Source organism: Hyla sarda, chromosome 13 (assembly GCF_029499605.1).
Source record: "Hyla sarda isolate aHylSar1 chromosome 13, aHylSar1.hap1, whole genome shotgun sequence".
NCBI classification, from domain to species: domain Eukaryota; kingdom Metazoa; phylum Chordata; class Amphibia; order Anura; family Hylidae; genus Hyla; species Hyla sarda.
In genome coordinates this window covers 33,729,922-33,744,061 of record NC_079201.1, presented here as the reverse complement: position 1 = coordinate 33,744,061, position 14,140 = coordinate 33,729,922, and the positions used below count along the sequence as shown (strand labels likewise).

The following is a 14,140-nucleotide window of genomic DNA, read 5'->3' as shown; positions in this document are numbered from 1 at the left end:
TAAATAGGGAAGTGCACAGGTGAAGGTACTGATTAAAACCCATGCGCCAATCAGTGGCGCACCGGCCCTTTAAATCGCAAAAACCCGGCGCGCGCCGGGACAGCACAGACGGGGAACGAGTCTGGTAAGCGCGTCGGGATGCGCATCGCGAGCGGGTGCGTCCCGCATCGCGAATCGCATCCCGTCTGGGAACATTATCGCAGCGCACCCGGTCAGCAAGTCTGACCGGGGCGCTGCGAATGGGAGAACGCTGTGAGCGCTCCGGGGAGGAGCGGGGACCTGGAGCGCTCGGCGTAACAGTACCCCCCCTTGGGTCTCCCCCTCTTTTTGGTACCTGAGAATTTGAGGATAAGGTTCTTGTCAAGGATGTTGTCCTCGGGTTCCCATGACCTCTCCTCTGGGCCGCAATTCTCCCAATCAACAAGAATTTTTTTTTTACCTCTGACCGCCTTTGAGTTTGTAAGAGACAGGGTTGATTTGGCACTTGATTTTGAAAGGACCAAGATAACGTGGTCCCAGTTTGAGTCTCTTTCCAGATGGTGGAGAAGTCCCGAGTCGCCTCATCAACAGCGGGCAAACCAGAAGGCATGGGAGTGGAAAGGGGGGGGGGGGGGGGGGGGAAAGAGGATGACGGCCGTACACCACAAAAAATGGGGATTTAGCGGAAGACTCAGAGACTCTGAAATTGTACGAGAATTCGGCCCATTGAAGAAGATCGGCCCAGTCATCCTGGCGGGGAGAAACAAAATGTCGCAAATAGTCACCCAGAACCTGATTAATTCTTTCCACTTGCCCATTGGATTGGGGATGATAAGAAGACGAGAAGTTTAATTTGATTTTAAGTTGATTACAGAGGGCCCTCCAGAATTTTGACACAAATTGAACGCCTCTATCCGAGACAATATGCGTAGGAAGCCCGTGAAGGCGAAAAATGTGTATAAAAAATTGTTTCGCCAACTGAGGCGCAGAAGGAAGACCTGGAAGAGGGATAAAATGTGCCATCTTGGAGAATCGATCAACGACCACCCAAATAACTGTGTTGCTATGGGATAAAGGTAAGTCAGTAATAAAGTCCATACCAATCTGAGACCATGGTCGCTCAGGAACAGGCAGAGGATGGAGGAGACCAGCAGGCTTCTGGTGAGGGGTCTTGTCCCGGGCACAGACTGTACAAGCCCGCACGAAATCAACAACATCAGCTTCCAGGGTAGGCCACCAATAAAATCGAGAGATGAGCTGGATGGATTTTTTGATGCCAACATGGCCTGCGAGGTGTGAGGAGTGTCCCCACTTGAGAATCCTGAGGCGCTGGCGTGGAGAGACGAAGGTCTTCCCAGGAGGAGTTTGTCTGATGGAGGCTGGAGAAGTGGAGATCAGACAGTCCGGAGGAATAATGTGTTGCGGGGAAGCTTCCACTTCAGAGGCATCCGATGAACGAGAGAGGGCGTCAGCCCTAATGTTCTTGTCAGCAGGGCGAAAATGAATTTCAAAGTTAAAACGGGCAAAGAACAACGACCACCTAGCCTGGCGAGAGTTCAGCCGTTGGGCAGACTGAAGATAAGAGAGATTCTTGTGATCAGTGTATATAATAACTGGATATTTGGATCCCTCCAGCAGGTGCCTCCATTCTTCAAGCGCCAATTTTATGGCCAGTAGTTCTCGATCACCAGTGGAGTAGTTTTTCACCGCTGGAGAGAAGGTCCTAGAAAAGAAACCACAAGTAACAGCATGTCCGGAAGAATTTTTCTGTAGGAGTATTGCTCCAGCTCCCACCGAGGAGGCGTCTACCTCCAGCGAGAAGGGGCTAGATGGATCAGGTCTGGAGAGTACGGGAGCAGAAGAAAAGGCAGTTTTGAGATGATTAAATGCATCTTCCGCTTGAGGAGGCCAGGACTTAGGGTTGGCGTTTTTCTTGGTTAGGGCCACGATAGGGGCCACAATAGTGGAAAAATGTGGAATAAATTGTCTGTAATAATTGGCAAACCCCAAAAAAACGTTGGATAGCACGGAGTCCGGAGGGGCGTGGCCAATCCAATACGGCTGATAGTTTGTCTGGGTCCATTTGGAGTCCCTGGCCAGAGACTAAGTATCCTAGGAAGGGAAGAGATTGACATTCAAAGAGACATTTTTCCATTTTGGCATATAATTGATTGTCCCGAAGTCTCTGAAGAACCATGCGGACATGCCGGCGGTGTTCTTCTAGGTTAGCAGAAAAAATCTAAATATTGTCTAGGTAGACCACAACACAGGTATATAGAAGATCACGAAAATTTTTATTTACAAAGTCTTGGAAGACGACAGGGGCGTTGCAAAGCCCAAAGGGCATAACCAGATATTCAAAGTGTCCATCTCTGGTGTTAAACGCGGTCTTCCACTCGTCCCCCTCCCTGATGCGGATGAGATTATATGCACCTCTTAAGTCCAGCTTGGTAAAGATGTGGGCGCCTCGTAGGCGGTCAAAGAGTTCCGAGATAAGAGGTAGGGGATATCGTTTTTTTACAGTGATTTTATTAAGTCCGCGGTAATCAATGCAAGGACGTAAGGAGCCGTCTTTTTTGGAAACGAGAAAAATCCAGCTCCGGCAGGGGAGGAAGACTTGCGGATAAACCCCTTTTTAAAATTCTCTTGGATGTACTCCGACATGGCTTGTGTTTCCGGAGCAGACAGAGGATAGATTCTGCCCCGTGGTGGAGTAGTACCAGGGAGGAGGTCAATAGGACAGTCATAAGGCCTGTGAGGAGGCAAAGTCTCGGCTTGTTTTTTGCAAAAAACATCAGCATAGTCCAGATAGGCCTTGGGGAGACCAGGTATCGGAGGAGCCACAGGGTCTTGACTGACAGTACAGGGAGCAGGCTTAAGACAGTTCTTGTGGCAAGTAGTACCCCAGTTCTTGATCTCCCCGGGGGTCCAATCAAGGGTTGGGGAATGGCGTTGAAGCCACGGTAATCCAAGAAGAATTTCCGTGCAGTTAGAGAGGACCAGAAATTCAATCTTTTCGTGATGGGGTCCAATGCACATTAAGAGGGGTTCCATGCGGTAACGCACAGTACAGTCCAATCTTTCATTATTAACAGAGGTGATGTAGAGGGGTCTGGCGAGATTGGTCACCGGGATGTTGAACCTGTTGATGAAAGAGGTCAAAATAAAATTTCCTGCAGATCCGGAATCCAAGAAGGCCACAGCTGAGAAGGAGAAGGTAGAAGAAGAAATCCGCATAGGCACAGTAAGACGTGGAGAAGCAGAGTTCACATCAAGAGCTGTCTCACCTTTGTGCGGAGTCGGAGTGCGTCTTTCCTGATGTGGAGGTCGGATAGGACAATCCTTCAAGAAATGTTCGGTACAGGCAAAGGTTCTCCATGCGGCGTCGTGTCCTCTCTTGAGGTGTCAAGCGAGACCGGTCAACTTGCATAGCCTCCACGGCGGAAGGCACAGGAACGGATTGCAGTGGACCAGAGGAGAGAGGAGCCGGGGAGAGAAACCGCCTCGTGCGAACAAAGTCCATATCCTGGCAGAGCTCCTGACGCCTTTCGGAAAAACGCATGTCAATGCGGGTGGCAAGATGAATAAGTTCATGCAGGTTAGCAGGGATTTCTCGTGCGGCCAGCACATCTTTGATGTTACTGGATAGGCCTTTTTTAAAGGTCGCGCAGAGGGCCTCGTTATTCCAGGACAATTCGGAGGCGAGAGTACGGAATTGGATGGCGTACTCGCCAACAGAAGAATTACCCTGGACCAGGTTCAGCAGGGCAGTCTCGGCAGAAGAGGCTTGGGCAGGTTCCTCGAAGACACTTCGAATCTCTGTGAAGAAAGAGTGTACAGAGGCAGTGACAGGATCATTGCGGTCCCAGAGCGGTGTGGCCCATGACAGTGCTTTCCCAGACAGAAGGCTGACTACGAAAGCCACCTTTGACCTTTCAGTTGGAAATTGGTCCGACATAATCTCCAAATGCAGGGAACATTGTGAAAGAAAACCACGGCAAAATTTAGAGTCCCCATCAAATTTGTCCGGCAATGATAAACGGAGGCTGGATGCGGCCACTCGCTGCGGAGGAGGTGCAGGAGCTGGCGGAGGAGATGATTGCTGAAGCTGTGGTAGAAGCTGCTGTAGCATCACAGTCAGTTGAGACAGCTGGTGGCCTTGTTGCGCTATCTGTTGCGACTGCTGGGCTACCACCATGGTGAGGTCAGCGACAACTGACAGCGGGACCTCAGCGGGATCCATGGCCGGATCTACTGTCACGATTCGGCTGGCTGGAGGTAGATCCTCTGTGCCAGAGAGGGATTGGCGTGGATCGTGTCGATGGACCGGTTCTAAGTTGCTACTGGTTTTCACCAGAGCCTGCCGCAAAGCGGGATGGTCTTGCAGCGGCGGTAGCAACCAGGTCGTATCCACCGGCAACGGCTCAACCTCTCTGACTGCTGAGATAAGCGCGGTACAAGGGAGTAGACAAAAGCAAGGTCGGAAGTAGCAGAAGGTCAGGGCAGGCAGCAAGGATCGTAGTCAGGCGCAACGGCAGGAGGTCTGGAACACAGGCTAGGAACACACAAAGAAACGCTTTCACTGGCACAATGGCAACAAGATCCGGCAAGGGAGTGCAGGGGAAGTGAGGTATAAATAGGGAAGTGCACAGGTGAAGGTACTGATTAAAACCCATGCGCCAATCAGTGGCGCACCGGCCCTTTAAATCGCAAAGACCCAGCGCGCGTGCCCTAGGGAGCGGGGCCGCGCGCGCCAGGACAGCACAGACGGGGAACGAGTCTGGTAAGCGGGTCGGGATGCGCATCGCGAGCGGGCGCGTCCCGCATCGCGAATCGCATCCCGGCTCGGAACATTATCGCAGCGCACCCGGTCAGCAGGTCTGACCGGGGCGCTGCGAATGGGAGAATGCTGTGAGCGCTCCGGGGAGGAACGGGGACCCAGAGCGCTCGGCGTAACAAGCCTGGCTGGCAAACAAAAAAGAAAAAAGGTAACGACAAGAGAACCCCATACAGAGCACCAATCGAAACCAGAGACCAAGGTGAGAAAACGCCAAGGAGAGCAGCGGACGCCTGAGTCGAAGGCGAGCACAGTCAAGGTGAAGACCAGAAATTGTTGAAAAAGCGTGAGGGACGACATAGAAAAGAAGGCATGCCACAGCAGTCTAGGAAAGTGCCCAGTACAAAGAAACTAACCGGTCTCGGACCCCAGAGTGCTCCGAAGTAACATCCTGTCAGGACAGGAAAAGAGAGGAAAGCAAAAAGAAAACCAGCCGGTGCTCCCAGGTTCCGGGCACAGGGGGGTTACTAGAAAGGACCGTTGAGCCAGTGTAACACAACTGACACTGTCAAAGGGAAGGAGGAACACACCCTTCCAGGGAAAGCATGCCAAGGTAGGAGGAGAGCAATAGCAGGACCCAAACAACAGACAGTGGCTAGACCGGCTGTCGCTGGTCCAAACATAAATGAATAAAACCCTCCCACAGAGGAGAGTGCCTTGGCTGCATGAGCAGCAGAGACATCAAACAAAACAGGAGGGGAGCCAGGATGTAATTGTGGGCAATAAGCCCACAAACATAGCCGGCGGAAAGCTCTTCTGATTGTTCACAGCAAAAAAACAGGGGCCCAGCAAGGTACCCCATCCATGTATGGGAAAGCGAGATATGGCGTCATCCCTGCAGAAGAAAGCGCTCAGCAAACCAGTTCCCCTGGTGGAGGTAAAAACAAGGGGTGTGGGGATGAAACTCAGGCACTGACAGTGTCGAATTCCCTAATCCCCAAACCCCCTGTGGAAAGGAGAATGCCTAAGTGTGCCAGGTACAGAATCCCCGCCCCACTGGGAGACTGAGGAGCCGTGGATTGTATCCCTGTCACCCCGCATAGGGTCCATAGGACCTGCCAGGCCACGTCTTCGGGCACCGCACACTAGCAGTGGGGTACCGGAACTCCAGCCGCAGATACCTCAGCCATTAGATAAATGACAGGCGGTGGAGGAAACCACACAGACCAATGTCTGGCTTACTGGTATGGGTCCATAGTATATAACTAGTTACTCCTTTGAACACCTCACACCAGCAGTGGGGTGCCGAAATGCCAGCCGCAGATACATCAGTCATGAGAGAAATGACAGGTGGCGGAGGAAACCATGCAGAACACTGTCTGGCTTACTGGTATGGGTCCATAGTATATAACGGGTCATTCCTCCGGACACCTCGCACTAGCAGTGGGGTACCGGAATACCAGCCGCGGATGCGGCCACTATGAGATTGGTGACCTGTGGAGTAGGGAATCATAGTGTATGCACACACCAAAGAAAAACTTCCCCGATGGACGACAGGCAGAGGAGGAACCACTGCTCCGGATGCCCAGTACCATTCTAGAAGAAAAAACACATGGCGGGCTCCCCGAGGCACAGGGGCATGGTAACAGGCAATAGCTGAAAACAGACATAACATGTATCCCCAGGGTTTACCAAGGGAGCATACTGCCATGGAAAAGACCCGCCACAGCGGGTCGCAAAAGGTCTACCGTCTACCTGTGGACAAAGGCTCAATTAGAAAGCTAAAAAGTAGGGATCGGTCGATATCGATTAGGGCCGATACCGATACTCTGTGGAGGTTAGGGCCGATATACCGGAATATCTGTATAAGTTATCGGCTAAGTTATCGGCTATTTATAACGCCCCCAACCCCCCGCGACACCACTGCAGATCACTGATTTAAAGTGGGCACCACCTGCTTCTCTCCCCCTGTCTTTCCTAGGGTCCTCCTGAGTCCTATCACTGCGACCGCCGCCCCATTATTACCTGTTCCTGGGGCCTGGGGTCCATGCTACTTTTGGCTCCAGCGGCATCCTCCTGAGCTGTCACTGTGCGCACTGATGGTGACGTCACGTTGAGGACGTCACTTGTCATTGCGCAGCACACAGCATAAAACAGGACGCCGCAGGAGCCAGAAGTAGCCCGGGCCCCGGGAACAAGTAATTATAAAACCGGGGATGGGGGAGGCAATGGGGCAGTGGCGGTCTCTGGCCGGGGCGGTGCGGCGCAGTGCAGGGGTGGGGGGTTCGGTGGACGGGCATTATCGGCAAGGTAATTGCCGATAACGTCCAAAATCGTGAATATCGGCCAAACCGATAATCGGCCGATCCCTAGTAAAAAGGGCCAACATGGAGTTAACTGTAGGGATGCAATACCCAAAGTTGGCACCAGAGGGAGCTCATTGGTGAGAATAATATATATATATTTGAACAATATATATTTACTTATTTTTTATTTATTTCACTTCTCTCTCTCTCCTGCCTGCAGGAGAGGGTAAGGGGGCAGGGCTATGCTGACTCCCCCATCTCCATTATGGTGACTGGAAGTGGAGGAGAAGGAAAACCCCACTATCCTGCCCTGCAGGAGAGGGGGCAGGGGATATGGACCGAGTCCCCGTCCAACAAGCGTTGCCGCCAGCACCTGAGGGCAGAGCCATCTCCCCCCCCCCCCATCCACAATGGCCGCTGGCGGGGGAGAAAACAGCCCCCGGTCCCGCTCTAAAGGAGAATGGGGCGGAGCTAAGCTCAGAGTCCTCAGCCAGCGGTGGAAGAGAGCAGCCAATCCCAGCTGGGGAAATGGAAGGCACGGCATGTGCTAAGCTTCCTTACACCTGCCGCTCCGAGTCAGGGGGGTGACCATGGTACCCGGCTGGGATGGTTCCCGCCGGGCTGGAGGAAACTGCAGCTTTGAACCAGGGAGTCAGAGGAGGAATACAGCCTCTGACATCCCTGGTAGCACTATGACCCCTGCAGCGCGCCAAGCCTGGAGGACTCGCTGTGGGAGGGGCGAGGCGGAGAGGAGCAGAAAGGCACCGAGCCTTCCCAGTCGGGCACTCTGAAGGCAGCGCCGACAGAGCAGGGAGAGAGTCCTACCTGAGTTGATCCCCCTAGATTCCCACGCTGAGCTCGGGAAGAAGAGGGGTGGAGCTACTTGCCGCCATTATGGCTCCCGCCGGCCAGCACAGTGCTGGCTAAGAGCTGTGACCAAGGGGGGAAAAGTCTGTGACCGCAGAAAGTATAGGGAGACGCCGCAAAGGTTGTAAGGTTGGGACCATGGCCATGGCCCCTTAAGTGTCCTCTTACGGACCAGCTAGCCTCAAATCCCAAGCACTAGATACCCAGGGAGAATATTGACCCCTCAAGTCCTGCCACAGGCCCTGCCAGAAGGGGGGGGGAGCACATACTCACCCTCCATCTGCATATACTTATCTAGACGGCTTCAGCCAGCTTATGGCCACGCTGCGTCATGCCAAGCTAAGATAGCGGGGCGAGTAGGGGCAAGTGGGGGACCCGGACTCAGGGTACAACCTCCAGACGCTGGCTGTTGGGGAGCTACTGACACTAGCTAAAACTGATTACCTCACTTCCAGTGGGCGGGTATATCCTGCCAGGGAGGAGCCAACTTTTGGCAAGAGCATATACCCATCAGTATCTGTGTCCCCCAATGAAGAGCGACTGAGAAATAGCAGTAAAATGAAGGTCAAATTAAACACCACATGTAAAAAAAAAAGCTTTAAGGGTTTAGGGATATTTTAGGCAAAACCTGCAGAGTTAGTTAATATTCCTTGCAGAAAATAATCCTCTGTGAAATCCTTTTCTTGGTTAATTCATTGGGGGACACAGAAGACAGTGGATTTGGCTGCTGTCGCTAGGAGGTGACACTAAGCCAAAAGGCTAAACTCCTCCTACAGACACCGAGCTAATCAGCTTATACCCAAGCAGCAGGAATAAGGGCTGTTTAGTAAATGGTGTGTTGATGTACTTGTTAGAACATACCTGCAAGGAAATTGTGATCCTCAGTGGTGTTTTAGAGGGCAAGATGATCACACACTATAGAAATATATATATCATGAAATAGATGATCTAAATGATGAGCTTATAGTATAAAGAGTTTTCTCAGGACACATTACAGCAAGACTGCTGCAACATCGCTATGATTAAGTAAGGAACCGGGTTACAGCTCCGCATAAACTAAACTACACTTGTGCAGAAGCATTGGGTATTCAGTGTTTCTATTGATAGTTCCAATACCTACTGGAAACTAATAGATAAGTGTATTTCTCTATAGGACTGCATCCAATAGCACGTGTAGTGCATCAGCCGCAGCGATACTTGGCACCTCAAAACACCCACCTTCTGTATCAGATCGTACACTGGGTACATGTCAGCTGATGATATGAACATATTTATACTATAAGCTCGTCATTTAGATAATCTATTTCATTATATACAGTACAGACCAAAAGTTTGGACACACCTTCTCATTCAAAAAGAGTTTTCTTTATTTTCATGACTATGAAAATTGTAGATTCACACTGAAGGCATCAAAACTATGAATTAACACATGTGGAATTATAGACATAACAAAAAAGTGTGAAACAACAAAAAATGTCATATTCTAGGTTCTTCAAAGTAGCCACCTTTTGGTTTGATTACTACTTTGCACACTCATTCTCTTGATGAGCTTCAAGAGGTAGTCACCTGAAATGGTCTTCCAACAGTCTTGAAGGAGTTCCTAAAGATGCTTAGTTTATTATGTTCCTATTTGCGCACGTATGAACTGGGGGACTGCAGCGCTGCAGCTCAGCACGATGTCTAGTATTCTAGCAGTATTTGGTAGACTGCTGTTGAGGGGATATTTTTTCCTCAACAGAGGGACTGCAGCGCTGTGAAATAATACGGTAAGTACATTGTAGATAGTATTACATTTGTGACATAAGTGTTATTGCGCTGGTAGTGTTAACAGCCGATAATTGGTATAGCGCGCATATATTAAAGAGGTTGTGAGGGGAGCGCTCCCTTGGATATGATCATTAGTGGTAAGTGAATGGCAGTAGATATGAAAATATTTTTTTCATTATTTGTCTTATTCCTGTTTTCGCTCATGTAAACTGTTGGTGCAAGGCTGTTTCCCTAAACTGGGGGGATACAGCGCTGTAATTCAGCTCAGTGTATAGCGTTCTGTTAGTATTGAGTAGACCATTATAAAAGGGGATGCTTTCCTCAGTAAGGGGACTGAAGCGCTGTTAAACGGCAATATATGTGGATTCTAAATAGTGTTTTAACAGCCGGTACTGATCAATATTATGCGCACATGTAGAAGGGGTTGTGAAGTGTTCCGTTATTCCGATTTTAAACGGTTTGATGCGTATATATGAATGATTGATTATAAGAGGGGCACATTCTTGGACAGATCCATAAAAGTAAAACGTGGTAAGGTTACGCTCAAGGTATTAACATTATCATTAATGCGCTTGTAATCATTGTGACGGATAATAATCGGTATCATGCGCAAATATATTGGGTTGTGGAAAGAGCGTTCCCCTACATAGGAGGATTTTTAGCTCTATATGTATTAGATTTGTTATGAGACATATATTGTATGGATGATTGTGTGAATAGCTAAAAATAGTTTTTAGTGAAAATATCAATATGGATTAAAAAATATGTATTGTTAGCAGGCGGTTTTTCGTGTCTACTTCTAGTAGTGTGATGGCATGTACTATTTTGTGCCTACTTATTATAGTATATTCCTGTTTTTAAAAAAGGTTGCAAAGCGCATAGTATATATATTTTTTTGGGATGGTTGGGAGGATTCATATAAATGGATTCATATAAATGGACATGGAACATTTGGATTATTAACCAGTTTACTTTGAAGTTTATGCATGCAAAATAGCAGGGGAAAAATGAATAAAAACATGCGGAGAAACCACACCGTGTGAACACAGCCTAACAGAAGAGGCCATCACAGAAAAAAAATACTGAAATGAATTGGGTAGGAGTTGTGTCATCTCAATGAACCCAGCAAGAAAAGGATTTTACAGGCGAATAGCACAATAACCAATTTACTAACTCATATAACTGAGAGATAAAGAAGACCGTGGGATGTCCAAAAGCAGGGGAGTGAACAAGAAAACAGCACGACCAGTCGTCTTGCCTAAATGAAGCAGAGGAGAAAGACGACTGGAAACAAACAACATGTCTGCCATGTAAAAAATATACAATGGTATACAATGATGAACAGCTCACAAGAGACCATGGATTTGTCAATGTTCCCCCCCATCCACCATAGGGTGCACAACACAGCTCTAATTGTCATACAACACCAAGGAGCTGTAAGTGGTTCAGCCACAGGTCCAGTGGTCAGAGAGGGTCAGAGATCTGTACATGCTCAATGAACATTAGGGTCAGGCTGCCAGGTTGGGATGGGGAAGCGCCAACACGACCATGCACTAATGGCAGTCAGTGGAGAAAAGATGTGTTGCCATACCTTTAGCTGCAGACTTAAAGGAGTACTCTGGTGGAAAACATTTAAAATTTAAATCAACTGGTGCCAGAAAGTTAAAGAGATTTGTAAATTACTTCTATTAAAAAAATCTTTACCCTTTCAGTACTTTTTAGCAGCTGTATGCTACAGAGAAAATCCTAGAGACAGCAGCTTATACACTTCTATGTCCCTCAATGATACGACTTTAAATATTTTTGCATTTTATATGACTAATATAAGGGCATCTAATACAATATGGGCAAAAGGTTTTGTTACTGTTATAAAATATCATCCCATTTATTTGATCTGTGGATAAAAGCAGTACTCTTTATTTTGAGTATACTTAGCTAGTTTAGGCCCCTTTCACACTACAGGTATCATCCTGTAAAAACCTCCATTATTACTCACGGCAAAAAGTCCTGAAAACAGCCATTAAAAAATCACATTCATGTCATGGGATTTTTTGAATATCCTTTTGCATCAGGCATGTCCGTTTTTACAAGGTCTGTTATTTTTGCCGGCACAAAAGACGGTGCATGCACAAATTTTTGGTCCAGCAAAAATAATGGTGAAAAAACGGCATTCAAAATTTAGCACTGAAGTCTATGGGTAATGGCTGTTAAAGGGGTATTCCAGGCAAAAACTTTTTTTTATATATGAACTGGCTCCGGAAAGTTAAACAGATTTGTAAATTACTTCTATTAAAAAATCTTAATCCTTCCAATAGTTATAAGCTTCTGAAGTTGAGTTGTTGTTTTCTGTCTAACTGCTCAATGATGACTCACGTCCCGGGAGCTGTGCAGTTCCTATGGGGAAATGTTCCCATCATGCACAGCTCCCGGGACGTGACATCATCATAGAGCAGTTAGACAGAAAACTTCAGAAGCTAATAACTATTGGAAGGATTAAGATTTTTTAATAGAAGTAATTTACAAATCTGTTTAACTTTCTGGAGCCAGTTGATTTATATAAAAAAGTTTTTGCCTGGAATACCCCTTTAAATAAAAAACATCCGTTATCATCCGCTATTGTCCTTTTTTTAACATCCGTTTTTTTTGTACTGAGCATGCTCAGTACAGCTTTACAAAAAAAGGGTTAAAAACCTGATAAAAAAGACAGATATAATTTTATCTACCGTGTATCCTTGATGGTCCAGCGCCTTGATGTCCCATTTTTGCTGACCCTATATGTCCGATTTTCCTATCCTATCCATTCCGGTACTACAACTACCATCCCTATATCGATGGGACCTGGGTTCAGCTGATCTACGATCCTACACGCAATATTAGGTGTTGTGCTTGGAGCATAACACCATTTGGTAAGAGACAATTCCTTTTCCTTACCACATATTTCACCTACGATCTTCACCAGATGCACACTTTTTTTGTCTTTTATATTTCACAGTTATTGCATCTGTTTTTTTTTTTTCCGTTATTGTAAAATAATGGCAGTAAAAAAGCAGGTTGATACCTTTAGTATGAAAGGGGCCTTATTTTTACTTTGACAGTCCGATAATCGTGTTGGGTTTGTATGAACAATTCATACAATGCACTTTGTTGTTAGCACACATCCGCTTATACAGTCATGGCCGTAAATGTTGGGACCCCTGAAATTTTTCTACAAAATGAAGTATTTCTCCCAGAAAAGGATTGCAGTAATACATGTTTTGCTATACACATGTTTATTCCCTTTGTGTGTATTGGAACTAAACCAAAAAAAGGGAGGAAAAAAAGCAAATTGGACATAATTTCCCATCAAACTCCAAAAATAGGACAAAATTATTGGGACCCTTAACTTAATATTTGGTTGCACGGCCTTTGGAAAAAATACCTGAAATCTGTTGCTTCCTATAACCATCAATAAGCTCCTTACACCTCTCAGCTGGAATGTTGGACCACTCTTCCTTTGCAAACTGCTCCAGGTCTCTCTTATTGGAAGGCGCCTTTTCCCAACAGCAATTTTAAGATCTCTCCACAGGTGTTTAATGGGAATTAGATCTGGACCCATTGCTGGCCACTTCTGAACTCTCCAGCACTTTGCAGCCATCCATTTCTGGGTGCTTTCTGACGTATGTTTGGGGTCATTGTCCTGCTGGAAGACCCAAGATCTAGGACGCAAACCCAGCTTTCTGACACTGGGCTGTACAGTGCGACCCAAAATCTGTTAATCCTCAGATTTCATGATGCCTTGCACACATTCAAGGCAACTAGTGTCAGAGGCAGTAAAACAACCCCAAAACATCATTGAGCCTCAACCATATTTCACTGTAGGTACTGTGTTCTTTTCTTTGTACACGTTCTTTTCGGTAAATAGTAGAATGATGTGCTCTACCAAAAAGCTCTATCTTGATCTCATCTGTCCACAAGACGTTTTCCCAGAAGGATTTTGGCTTACTCAAGTTCATTTTGGCAAAATGTAGTCTTGCTTTTATATGTCTTTGTGTCAGCAGTGGGGTCCTCCTGAGTCTCCTGCCATAACGTTTCATTTCATTTAAATGTTGACGGATATTTAAGCTGTCCTGAAGGGTCAGGGAGCATTAGTGAAAGCGAGAACTATCTCTGGAACTTGTTTGGGGCTGCTTATCCACCATTCGGACTATCCTGCATTGACACCTTTCATTATTTTTTCTCTTCCGTCCACACCCAGGAAGACTAGCTACAGTGCCATATGTTAAATTCTAGATCTCTGGAGATGGACTTGTAACCTTGAGATTGTTGATATTTTTCCACAATTTTTGTTCTCAAGTCCTTAGACAGTTCTCTTCTCCTCTTTCTGTTGTCCATGCTTAGTGTGGCACACACAGACACACAATGCAAAGACTAAGTGAACTTCTCTCCTATTTATCTGCTCTCAGGT

The 14,140-nt window shown here is 47.2% G+C and overlaps 1 protein-coding gene across 3 annotated transcripts in view; it reads right to left on the bottom strand.

The window, feature by feature from the left end:
• FBF1 (Fas binding factor 1) overlaps nt 1–14,140 on the bottom strand; it is a 100,112-nt gene that overhangs the window by 51,423 nt on the left and 34,549 nt on the right. For 2 of the 3 annotated variants that reach the window (XM_056550682.1, XM_056550684.1), the window contains exon 8: nt 11,288–11,314. The exons of the other annotated variant lie outside the window; for it this stretch is intronic. In XM_056550682.1, coding sequence (XP_056406657.1) covers nt 11,288–11,314 — 27 coding nt within the window. The remainder of the gene's footprint in view (nt 1–11,287; nt 11,315–14,140) is intronic. 3 annotated transcript variants of the gene reach the window in all.